This window comes from Panthera pardus, unplaced genomic scaffold (assembly GCF_024362965.1).
Source record: "Panthera pardus isolate Hobbes unplaced genomic scaffold, ASM2436296v1 HiC_scaffold_2, whole genome shotgun sequence".
Lineage (NCBI taxonomy): Eukaryota > Metazoa > Chordata > Mammalia > Carnivora > Felidae > Panthera > Panthera pardus.
The window spans coordinates 138,167,250-138,179,257 of NW_026526765.1; the positions used below are offsets into that span (position 1 = coordinate 138,167,250).

General features: G+C 42.4%; 1 protein-coding gene across 5 annotated transcripts in view; it reads right to left on the reverse strand.

Moving 5' to 3' along the window:
* The window catches only part of SNCAIP (synuclein alpha interacting protein), a 156,865-nt gene that overhangs the window by 33,794 nt on the left and 111,063 nt on the right, over nucleotides 1-12,008 (reverse strand). For all 5 annotated transcript variants that reach the window (XM_019469557.2, XM_053907534.1, XM_019469556.2 and 2 more), the window contains exons 4-5: nucleotides 7,322-8,190; nucleotides 5,271-5,450 (exon numbers count right to left, since the gene is read on the reverse strand). In XM_019469557.2, coding sequence (XP_019325102.1) covers nucleotides 5,271-5,450; nucleotides 7,322-8,190 — 1,049 coding nt within the window. The remainder of the gene's footprint in view (nucleotides 1-5,270; nucleotides 5,451-7,321; nucleotides 8,191-12,008) is intronic.

The following is a 12,008-nucleotide window of genomic DNA, read 5'->3' on the forward strand; positions in this document are numbered from 1 at the left end:
TCCCGGTTTGCCCAGGGTGGGGCCTCAGACCAGGAGAAAAGAGCCACCGCGTCATGGAGTGTGGGAAGCGTATTCTAAACATAAGATGCAGGAGGTAATCTCCTCATTATTCATCTACACCTATTTGCATATTGGAATTTCAAGTAGTCAACTCACAACTATTCGCAGCCCGAGACCATTCTTCTCCTGGGGGAACCTAGCAGGGCCAGGTGTGGGCCGAGTAGCTTCCAGGTGCCCCCACTGATCTGTCTCCTCCCTCTGCTGCCCTCCTTGCTGCCCGAGGAGGTTGGTCTGTATGGGCCACCTCCCTTGCCCCCAGATTTGGCTGATGGAGAGTGGTAGTGGGACACCACGAAAAGAGAGTGATTTCGAGGTCCCGTCTGTTCCTGGCTTCCCCAACCCCTATGGGGTTGCCACTGGCTGCTGAGTCCCTCTACCAAAGGTCAAAAATCAGCCAGTTCCTTCCTTCAGCCCCGTCTTGCTGGCACCCCCGGCTCTCAGACGGTAACAGTGCTCTGCTCTTAGTCCAGGACACTGCACTTTTCTTCTTGGGCTCCCTATACCCCACCCATCATCCTTTCGTGTATGGATCCTTCATTACAGATGTTTTTCAAACCGCACGCTTTGAGCAAGCCAACTGTGCCCTACCAGGATGAATCAACACCCAACAAGCCACTGACACCATACGTTCCGTTCCTTCTGAATGAACAAAGGAAGGAGAATAGTGGCGAGCATCTGCTAGGCAAGACCGTTCAGAGCAAGCAGCACGGACGCAGAACACGGGAGTATACGGCAACATTTCTGACTTTAACGATTTGAGTCTTGTCTCTTTTTGTCTTAGTCTAACTAAAAGCTTACTCATTTTTGAAAAAACCCTTTCATGGAACTAGAATTGGTTTTGTTGACTTTCTCTGTTGGTTTTTTTTTTTCCCCCTGTTGTCTGTTGCATTTATTTCTGCTTGAATTTTCAAATTTCTTCTGCTTGCTTTAAATGTAGTTTTCTTTTCTTTTTTTTAAGTTTCCTAAGATAGAAGATTAAGCTGTTAGCTTTATTTATTTATTTATTTATTTATAAACAATTTTTTTGAGAGGGGAGAGGGGTGACAGAGGAAGACCAAGGATCTGAAGCAGGCTCCACGACCAGCACAGAGCCTAAAAGGAGCTTGACCTCGTGACTCCAAGATCATGACCTGAGCCTAAATCAAGAGTGGGGTGCTTAACCAACGAGCCACCCAGGCGCCCCTAAGCTATTACTTTAGATCATTTTCTTTTTCTTTTTTTTTTTTTTAATTTTTTTTAACGTTTATTTATTTTTGAGACAGAGAGAGACAAAGCATGAACAGGGGAGGGTCACAGAGAGAGGGAGACACAGAATCTGAAACAGGCTCCAGGCTCTGAGCTGTCCGCACAGAGCCCGACGCGGGGCTCGAACTCACGGACAGCGAGATCATGACCTGAGCCGAAGTCGGCCACTTAACCGACTGAGCCACCCAGGCGCCCCTCCTTTTCTTTCTTTTAATTCTGGCATTTACAATTATACACTTCATCCTCAGCATTGCTTTCACTACATCCTTAAATGATAATATATTGCATTTGCATTCACCACCAAATATTTTCCAGGATCTCTTGTAATTTCTTCTTTGATAAGTGATTATTCTGGAGTGATTATTCTGGATACGTGATAATAATTATTCTATTCATTCCAGACACTTGTGAATACCCCAAATTTCCTTCTGTTACTGACTCCTAAACCTCATTTCACTATGGTTAAAAGGGCATACTTTGTATGACTTCAATCCTTCCTAATTTACAGAGACCTGTTCTCTGGCCCAGCATATGGTCTATTCTGGAGAATGTCCCATGTGTACTTGAGGGGGAATGTGTATTCTTCTGTTGTTGGCTAGAATGTTCTGTTAGATGTCTGTTAGGTCTAGTTATTCCACAAGGTGATGTTGAAATAAATGTATTAAGTGACAAAATGCAGCCACAAAGGTGGAAGGAAACATATTGCTACTATGATTTTGAACGCAGCATCACTTGCCGTAAATAGAAATACCAAGAAAACAAACAAACAAACAAAATGTTATTACATTCTGGCAGGAGACTGTTTGCCTGAAGTCTCTGAGACTGGGGTCACTCACTGGATGTTAAAAAGGAGTGTCAGTAGGTTATGTCTCTGAAGTCATTTTTTCACCAGACCAACATGTTGTCTTTGAGCTTGATCAGAAAGGACTGAATGAGAAATGAAAAAGAAATTAAGGTTATTTCATTCCATGTCTGTTTAGCTCCTAAAATAATGTATCGTGTTGGCCCTATTTGAGAAACACACTGCTCTCACCTTATAGAAATCTTTCTTTCCAGTTATTTTTGCCAAACTGTTCCCAAAGGGGACTCAGTAATGCGCTGAACTGCCACAGTATTTAGTGCTGGGTTCCCCAGAAAACCCTCAATAAATTCTGCATGTAACTGGTAAGAATTTATTATGTTCCATCTAAGGAGTTTAAGTGTAGGGGAGAGGAGTTCTTAAGCCTTCAAAGCCGCTTTCCTCAGGTAATCTTTTTATGTGATATCCTATCTCTGACTTTGCTTCCTGTCAGCCCAGTCATATTATCTCAGCAACTTTTGCCATTTGTACCGAGTTTGTTCTTTTTAATAACAGCAGGGCTCTCAGAACTATGTTTAATGAGCTGAAACACCATCGGCTGGTCACTGGTGTTCAAAACAAGGTCCTAAAACAGAAGAATGATGACTTCTTAGAACTCCCTCAACTTCACCAAGGTCTGTCAAATTACATTGAATGGACTGAGGCAGGATTTGTGTCAGGACCAATTTCCAAAGGGGGTGGCACTCACAAAATATCTGTATTTACTGCTTTTGTAAATTCTAGATTAAAGGAAGAAATAGAAGATTTCCCTTTCTCATATCATTTCCTGGAAGTAAAAATATGAAAAGTCTGAGACCCCAAATAAGAGCTTTTAAGTTTTATGGGTTTGATATGTGTTCTTCATTAAAACAAAAAACCAAAATGCACTACAGTTTTATTCTTATTCTTACTCTTACCCTTACTCTTATTCTTCTTATTCAGTAATCTCTACACCCAACATGGGGCTTGAACTCACAACTCCAAGATCAAGAGTTGCACACTCTTCCAACTGAGCCAGCCAGATGTCCCAAAATGCCCTGCAGCTTAAGTTTCCATGCCAATTATATGATAGCAGTGTGTTGACTGAAGCAGTTTATTAAGAATGGATTAACAATATGGAAACCATAGAAAGAGTTTATACCCAGGTGGCTGAAATGCCACCAAGTTTCTTATGTACTGTCCTACTCTGAAGACTCTTAATCTGTGAAAACAAGCATGAAGGGATATAAACAAAGAAAAAAAAACCTTTCTCTTCCAACTATGTAGCTAAGATATACTCCATAATCTAACATTAGTTAGAAAAACTAATAAGACCTGTATTTTATAAACACTAAAACAGCAAGGCAAATGTCAATATTTATTGGCCATGCAACAATAATTTATTCATCACTGACCCATGTCCACTGATGATCAGACCCAACCCCTGCCTTCCCGCAGGACTCGGATCTAGGACTAGATCCTGAATTCGCCACCTCACACTTGAATTGCTGGTAACTTACCTGCCGTATCTATCTGGCTATCGGCTCCTTAAGAAAAGGGACTACGTCTCATTCAAATCTGAATTGCCTTCATCTAACATAGTACCTACTGGACTTGGTACACATTGTCAAACTCAACTATGATGCACCCTGACTTCGCATCTAATTTCTCTTTCTTCATGATGGCTGCCTTCAGTTCCGCTCTTAATGTGACACGGCAACATTCGCTAAAGGAAAGTGATATCTACCAAGGTCATAGATTTCTTATTTAAAAAAAAAAATATTATTTTCTATAGCATCTTTGCAATAGTACATTATCATTGAGTAAAATTAAATAAAACAGAAAGCAACTTGTAATACGTAAAACTTTACCACATGGTAAATAGATTAACGATGCAAAAATTCAGATTTGCTTAAAAGATATGTGAGGGGCAGGCCAGCAACCACTTGTTTTTCAAATGTAACATGTTCTTCGGTGAATTCACAAACAGATTTCTTTAACTAGCAAGTTCCCCTAGTAAATTTCAAAAGTAATTCCATTTCTAAAAATTATGATCATTCAGCTTTTAGAAGACATAACTAGCAAAACACATATGTAGGAGCACAGGCTGTATTATATTTCCCTGAACTTCACTTCTGGCCTCTTCATAAATATGACTGAATTCTACATTTATTTGCCAAAGATCTTAAAAGTAATTTTAGTTTAATAGCTAACCTTCTAGCGATGTGTTATATTTTACAGAGGCACTCACTTGCAGTGCTATAAAAGACCATGTTTCCCTGACTCACAATTTCTAGGTTTTAACTCTTTCCCCGTCAGCATTAATTTGTATAGATTTTGACAGATAGCGTACTGCGGTCCACCAAGAGCTAGACTCAAACTTGGCACTGACCCTCTAAACAACTTTGGGTCCTGAAGACATTTAAACTTCAGATGTGATCCATTAGAAGCCTGCTATATTATCTGAAATACTCCTGAGAGCTATCATTCCTTAAAATACACCTTTTCCTCATTTGTTTCGCTCATTATATTCACATTAGGAAAAAAATGAAACCGTCTCAGATAAATCCAGGTGTAGTTAAGAATCTGAATTGCAGTCACCAGCAGTAACAAAAGTTCTGAGAACTGCAATAGATCATTTTACTTCCTCTTTATTAGCTGACTCGAAGCTTACCCTCATTGCACAATAAATTGGAATGTAGTCTCCAAATCTCAAAGCAGTTAGTAACTGAAATGATTACTATCTTAAATGTCATATGCTCATTTGCCGTTTACTAGGTACACTGTGCTTCCCCCTCCCCACCCTACACTCATGTGTCTGACTTAGCTCACTAGGAATCTTAAAACAACAGTCAGGGGCAGCGGGGTGGTTCAGTCAGTTAAGTGTCTGACTCTTGATTTTGGCTCGGATCACGGGTCATGATCTCGCGGTGTGTGGGTTCGAGCCCCATGTCCGGCTTTGCGCTGACAGCGTGCAGCCTGCTTGGGATTCTGTCTCCATCTCTATCTGCCCCCATCCCCCACTTGCTCTTTGTATCTTTCTCAAAAATAAATGAAAATAAGACCTAAAAAAAAAAAAACCCCAAAAACCCCAACAACCCCAACAACGCGACTTTTAGCGGTGGAGGGCGCAGCCCCAACCGATCACCTTGATGGCCAAGCCTGCTGGAGTCAATCTCTCCGCATTCCGCTCACTGAGGCAGTCCTCTCCCATCAGAGACGTGAGGTGCTGCAGACATTCTGCGTGTCCCTGCGATGCGGCCACGTGTAAGAGATTGTTGCCACTCTCGTCGTGAATTTTGTCTAGGTTGTCAGCAGCTAGGTGGGGCTGTACAAAGAGTTAAGATTAGAACACTTAAGTCAATAATCAGAACGAGATGCTGTGGGGGTTCTGCTGTGGGCACTGGTAAGAAGAGATGATCTTCCGGAAGCTCTGGTGCCAATCCTGGGGATGTAGTAAGTCAAAATTCCTTACCATCAATTCTGATGACTGCCCATTACAGAGTTTGCTCTGCTACCCTTGAGAACATGAATTCTCAAGAGACTTATCTTCATGGGAGACATGGAGACTGGGATAGGTCAACAAGACTGTGGAGACTCCGAGCTGGCTTTCTAAACAACTGCAATGATATTTATGGTAATTGGCAAATTCCCTCTCTGTCTACTCCACTCGACTGCTAAGTGCTGACAGCCAGACTGTGTTTTATTCTCTGTTGTAGGTTTGTTGAATGAAGGAACTACTTCTCTCAATCATCTCGTCTGCCTTGAACTACAGAGAATTGGCTTTCACTGCAAACTCCATGATGGCTGCCATGACTAGCGCCACCACGGGGTTCTTCTAGACACTTTCACCCCAGACAGACTCCTGGACGCAACCTGGACTTTGATTTTCTCACCTGTAGTGAAGCTTAGTTCCCTGTGTTAGTTCCATTGTTGACAGAGACTGTTGGGTGAACTGACAGGTATTATTACTCGGGAAACATGAAAACATGGGATGGACAAAAGGAAGAAATGAACCAGAAAGAAAAAGAGAGAAAGAGCCAGGAGAAATGGAAAATCTATTTTCAGCAGGAAAACATTTTTTTATTACTTTATTTGGTAAAACCATTCAATCCTATTATCCTATAACAGTGAGATTTGGGATAATGGACCAAGCACATTGTACTTATCTCTGTATGGCTTTACCCTAAGTGGAATCGCACTGCCAAGATATGATGATTTTCTTGAGTGAGACTTTAATTAACATCATGGTATCAGCCCAGGCTTGCTACTGTTTGATCCAAGTCTGGAAGCCAGAAAAGAACAATGCAGGTAGATGGGGTGTGATTTCGGCTGAGCTCTCTCTGAGCCGAGGCAGAAGAGGCTTTTCTTGCACATCATGTTAACTCTGTGACTGGAGCCTTTGGAAAAGCTTCTTTGCACTCCCTAGACATGCAGAGCTGGACTGAGTAAAAGCCCCATGTAGGTCAGAGGGCAACCAAGCTCTAGGGTAAGCTCTATCTGCAAACGTTCTTAAACGTCCTGGTCCAACTTTTCTGAATAATGATCAGGATAAAACAGAAGACCCTCTGTTCATGGATCTGGCAGGTCCACCATCAGCAAGGAACACACACGTCCCCACGAGTAAGTGAGTGGGAACATTAGGGACCATTTGAAAAGGGAAAAGAAAGACATAAAGAGTCGTGTTAAAGCAAGTGCTGGACTTGTGTTTTTGTTTTATTTTTTTTAATTTTTTTTTACATTTATTTATTTTTGATAGAGAGAGACAGAGCACAAGTGGAGGAGGAGCAGAGAGAGAAAGAGAAGCAGAATCGGAAGCAGGCTCCAGGCTCCGAGCTGTCAGCACAGAGCCCAACGTGGGGCTCGAACTTACTAACCATGAGATCATGACCTGAGCCAAAGTCGGACGCTTAACCGACTGAGCCACCCAGGTGCCCCTAGACTTGTGTTGTTTTAGATTATGTGTCCCATTTCAGTCAAAGTCCTGCAAAGTTAAAGGGGAATAACTCTCCCTCTATAGCTGTTTATTTTCCCTGGTACTAATCCAAAGTTGGATTTTAAACTTCAAAAGGCACATCATCAAACTAAAGCTACGAGTAAAGATTAAGGCAGGATGGGAACAAACACTCATCATTCTGTTACTCATGAAGGAGTTGGTAAAACTGGAGTCTCTAGATTACCGAATTAGATCATACTCACCAGGAGAGATATCTGTCCTTCTTTAACGATGTTCAAGATGCTTTTCCCTTTTTTCAGATACTCACTCCTTTCTTCTGGGCCTTGGGAGCTGGTCCAGCTCACACCCCCGATCTGCTCTTCCAGTTTGGGTTCTGTTGCGGAGGACTGTGGATGGAAGTCCCTGAGCTGGCAGTCTGGCATTGCCTTCTCGCGCTTTCGACTATGAGGCTCACTAAAGGTCTTGTTTAGGAAGTCCTTGCTCTGGTTTTCAGGCTCGTATGCGGAGCCACACTTAACCAAAGGCGGTGAGCTCTCAGATTCTTCAGCAGAGAGCTTTTGCTGGTCGCGGATGATGGATGACGCTTTTCTCAAGTGAGGGCTTTTCACGGGAGAAAGAACACAGAATGGTGTCAGGGTGGACGGTGAGCTCTCGGCACTTCCGGGAGAACAGGCTTTGCCAGAAAGGCCATTGATGGTTGTGCACAAACCCAAAATTCTCTTATCTGAAGTCACCTTGGTAAAAGGGGCAAGCTGTTGACTGGATTTAATGTAAGGCACATCCAGAATCTCATCCATGTCGAGGTCATAATGCTCCAGTTCACCCAGCAAGGTGCTGGGCTCGGTGCTCTTACTTTGGGGGCCACTGTCTCCATCTCCAGGGCTGAGCTCCTCAGGTGGGGGGCCTGGCTCTGAATCACTCCCTTTCTGGTACTCCACCTTCTGGTTCTTTTGGTCATCACTTTCATTGTTGTCCAGAGTCTCTGGCTGGTGTTTCAGTGGGGAAACTCGCTTCACGGGACGGAACTTACTGTACACATCAGCGATGCCTGTGGGCTTCTGCGTGTTTGTGATGAGAGCCGACACACTGCAATTCCAGCTCGAACTAGAAACTGTTTTGAAATATATAAAAGAGGAGAGCATTACATTGAAACACTGAAGGTATCTTGGCCATGCGGCCAGACATGGACCACTCAGGTTACGTTCAAAGAAAGCCCCTGTCTAAGGGGACACCTGTAGGGAGAAGGCAAATCAAACACAAGATATCCCAAAACAAACGGTTCATACTTACCACTAGAACACAGTGAGTGATAAAAGTGATAGCATATTGGCTCAAAACGAACTCAAGTAGGAAGCATGGTAAAAGGAGACAGCCAAAACAACAACAAACCCCGACAGATTTTTAGGTTCATTCCCTGGATGGCTATACCTCTTTGGAAGTATTATGAGACTTGTCACCACCTGGAGAAGCAGAATTGGAGATAGGATCCTCTATGTTAAATAAACTTCCAAACTAGTTTAGGGAGACAAGGGATGAACGTACACACATGCGTATATGTGCGTGCACTCACACATGCACATCCTTAAAGCTTAAGAAGTCTCATATAAAGAAGGGGTAAGTTATTTAATATTGGGCAAACTCAAACTGTGACCTACTGGGAGATTTTCTCCCGCAGATGAGTATCCCAACGAACCGTCGCTCGGGGAATTTCACCATGCTTTCTGGCATATGCACACAGCAACATAATGTATTTGTACTTTATAACTGAACACGCGGGAAGATTCAAAGCTGCCCTCCATTGTTGGCAAAGCTGGGAAGAACCAGGAGGAGAGGAAGTTACAAAGGGAGAGTGAGATGTGCAGGTTAGTGGTTTTTTTTTTTTTTTTTTCCTTCTCATTTCTCTGCGAAGCTCAGATAAAAAGTGCATAGTTTGTCTTTGAGTGAGGGTCTGGTTGAGATGGAGCGTCCAGTGAAAGAGCAATGTGTCTGGATGTTGAAGGTAAGAACACCATCTCTCCCAGTCAGCCTCATGAAAGGCAACCCCATGCCTTCTCGTGGGTGCAGGGTGACAGGACACCAGTCTCCTCTATTGTGATGATCCTGCCTCCTCTCTGGGACACTCCCCTGACTAGACCGATGACCCAGCTCTTGGAAACTTGTAGGTCACTGATTTATGGACCCCTCCTCCTCCTCTTCCATTACATTTACACCATCCCCCTTGGAAGGGGGGAGGTTTCAGGACATGCCTTCCAACTAGGAGCTCTCTCTCTCCTCTTCTGGAACAATTGGTGGGAAGTATTTAATCCCAAAGCATGTGCTTGTGTCTGTTCTTTGCTACTGGGCACAACCAAAGAATTAAAGAGATGGGGTGTATTCAGGTCTGTAACTTCTATGACAGTCCCCAGCTCCCACTAAATCTTGGGTGAAAGTGGCATACAAGTCATTAAAAGCTCCCCAAATTTAGATCGCTGGTCATTCTTGTTCTTACTGGGATATATCTAAAAGGATTCAGAGAAGTTCTGGAAGTAAGTTACGGAGGTGAGAGAAAGTGTTCTGAGCCTGAATGCGATGTAATTGTTGGTGGATGGCTCTTTCCTCCAAAAGAGACCAAAATTTCGCATAGGTTTTCAGAAGGTCTGCACTAAGCGGAATTATGGCTCTGAGACCTTTAACGTCTAAGAAGAGAACATTATGAGCTGTGGCGACAAGCCTGGATTCTGTCCAGTAAGGGACAGGTATTAACGAGGAATGGTCCAGGAGGGAAGGGAGGTATCTAGATGCCGTTAAGCTGCGGCACCTCTTCTTTTTCGCTGACTCTGCTTCTAAGCTGTACCCAGTACTTGGCACAGAGAATACAATTAACAAACGTGAGTATTTGAATTTGAATCTCACTCTGCGCAACGCATTAAATCTCCTTCGAAGTGCCCAAAGCGCATCCTTCTCAGGGATTTACAGCTTAATATCACAGGGGACGAAAGCCCCCGTTAATAAACTCAGAGGAGTGATAATCACCAATAAGAGTTGGATCTTCTAAAGTTATTTATGAGAAGTAAATATGCAAAGGCAAAGCCTAATTCCAGTTGGTCCATTATATATTTAAAAAGTTTTCTATCCTTTATAGGTCCATTTTTCCCTAAAAATGTGAAGCTATGAAAAATTGTCTGCCAGAAACTTCCGCCAAGCTTTTCTCTCTTCCTTTCAAGAACACATGGTTACTTCTTTAAAATAGCAGAGAGATAGCAGACACAGAATTTACAATGTGTAAATATGCCTTTAATTTTATCCACTATTTTTTCTAAAAAGCTTAAAATACGGTGGCGTGTGCGCGTATGCGCACATGTGTGTGTATCCCTTAACATTTCAGGAATACATACTAATTGTTAGGCATGGTATTTGCTAATATTTTGCCAATTACCTTGATTCCTTTGAAACTTCTTGAAAATATGCATCTCAGGATGTGATAAAAACCTTTAAAGTCACATAACTTAGTGGACCAATACAACGAGTGCATTGTGCCAATACATTTATGTATTGTATAAGGTCGTGGGTTCAAAGGGCTACTCTTTTATGTTGGCTTTATTTACATGTGAAATTTTTTCCAAGTGATACAGGGAAATGGATACCATATGTTTCCCAGCTGTTTTGTACTGACAGGAGCCATTAAGAATGCTCTATGGAAATGAATTCTGTCTGAGTCTTATAAAAACACTTCTTTCCACAGAAGGGTCTAGAAACTGAAGAAGAGGCATCAACATTAGGCTTGTTGTCCTTCCTCTTATTTAAACGTATGACTCTTTTTTAGGCTGAGAGGGTGAACTCTATGCTTTCTAGTCTGTGTCTTGATGACCAGGAAAAAAAATCCCAGTTACATAAAACTGATTGTTTAAGAGACTCTCATGAGACGGCTCTAATTTATTACTGTATACACTCATCTGAGGAAGAAGGGAAATTTTATTCTATACATAAAACAAAACTTTATATTGTTTCTCCTAAGCTGGGAAAATGAGCATTTTAAGCACAACATAAGAAGAAGGAATACTTATGATTGAAAAGATTTTAACTTACAGTTCTGTAAGTCTACTCCAAATTTCATTTATACTATTGTTCTACCCCAACACCATAATCAATTTCTTAAAACACATGGAAATAAAGTTCAGACTAACTACAGTTACTAGAAAGATTTTGAGGCTAAATAGGTTTTCTGGAAATCATGAATAAAGCCTTCGTATGTTAAGCTTTAAATCCCTGAAAATTTTCTCTCTTATCTTATTAGATCTTTACAAGCTCTATGAGAACAGGGTCTGTGTCTAATTTATCTCTCTCTGGCTCAAAGTTCTCAGCAAACTGCTTTATAGAACTAGGTTCTTAATGACTTCTTGGTTGGATGGATTCATTTTGAACATCTTATGAAAGTAAACATGTCTAATACACCTTAAACCTGTCTACCTGATTATGTCACCAATTTTCTAAAATGGTTGGTACGTAAGTGCAAATGTTTTTGATGCTGATTTATAGACCACCGTGATCTCTTCCAATCTAACTGGCAGTGGGGATGTCCCTGAGCTCCAGCAAGGTGGCCTCCAATTGCCTGCCATCCACACATTGCCATTTCTGCCACAAGCATTTAATGTGAGCCTAGGATAGCTGCATACTTGTCACAGGTAGATGTTCCAAAGCTGGGGTCTTACCCCTCTCCTCCCTTGCTCCCTCCCTTTCTCCTCATCGGGCACACACACTCTACTGCGTAGTCTTTGTAAACCTGGCCTGGGTCACATGACCACTCATGCAGTCTCTCAAGCCATCCATCTGCAAAGCATCGCTGGCCTTTCACTTCCCTCGACCTGTGGGTCTCATCCCCCCAGGCACCAAATCTGGCTGTGGCCTGATCCCAAATTTCTCTCAAGTCTGGTCTCTCTTGTCCATCCTGTT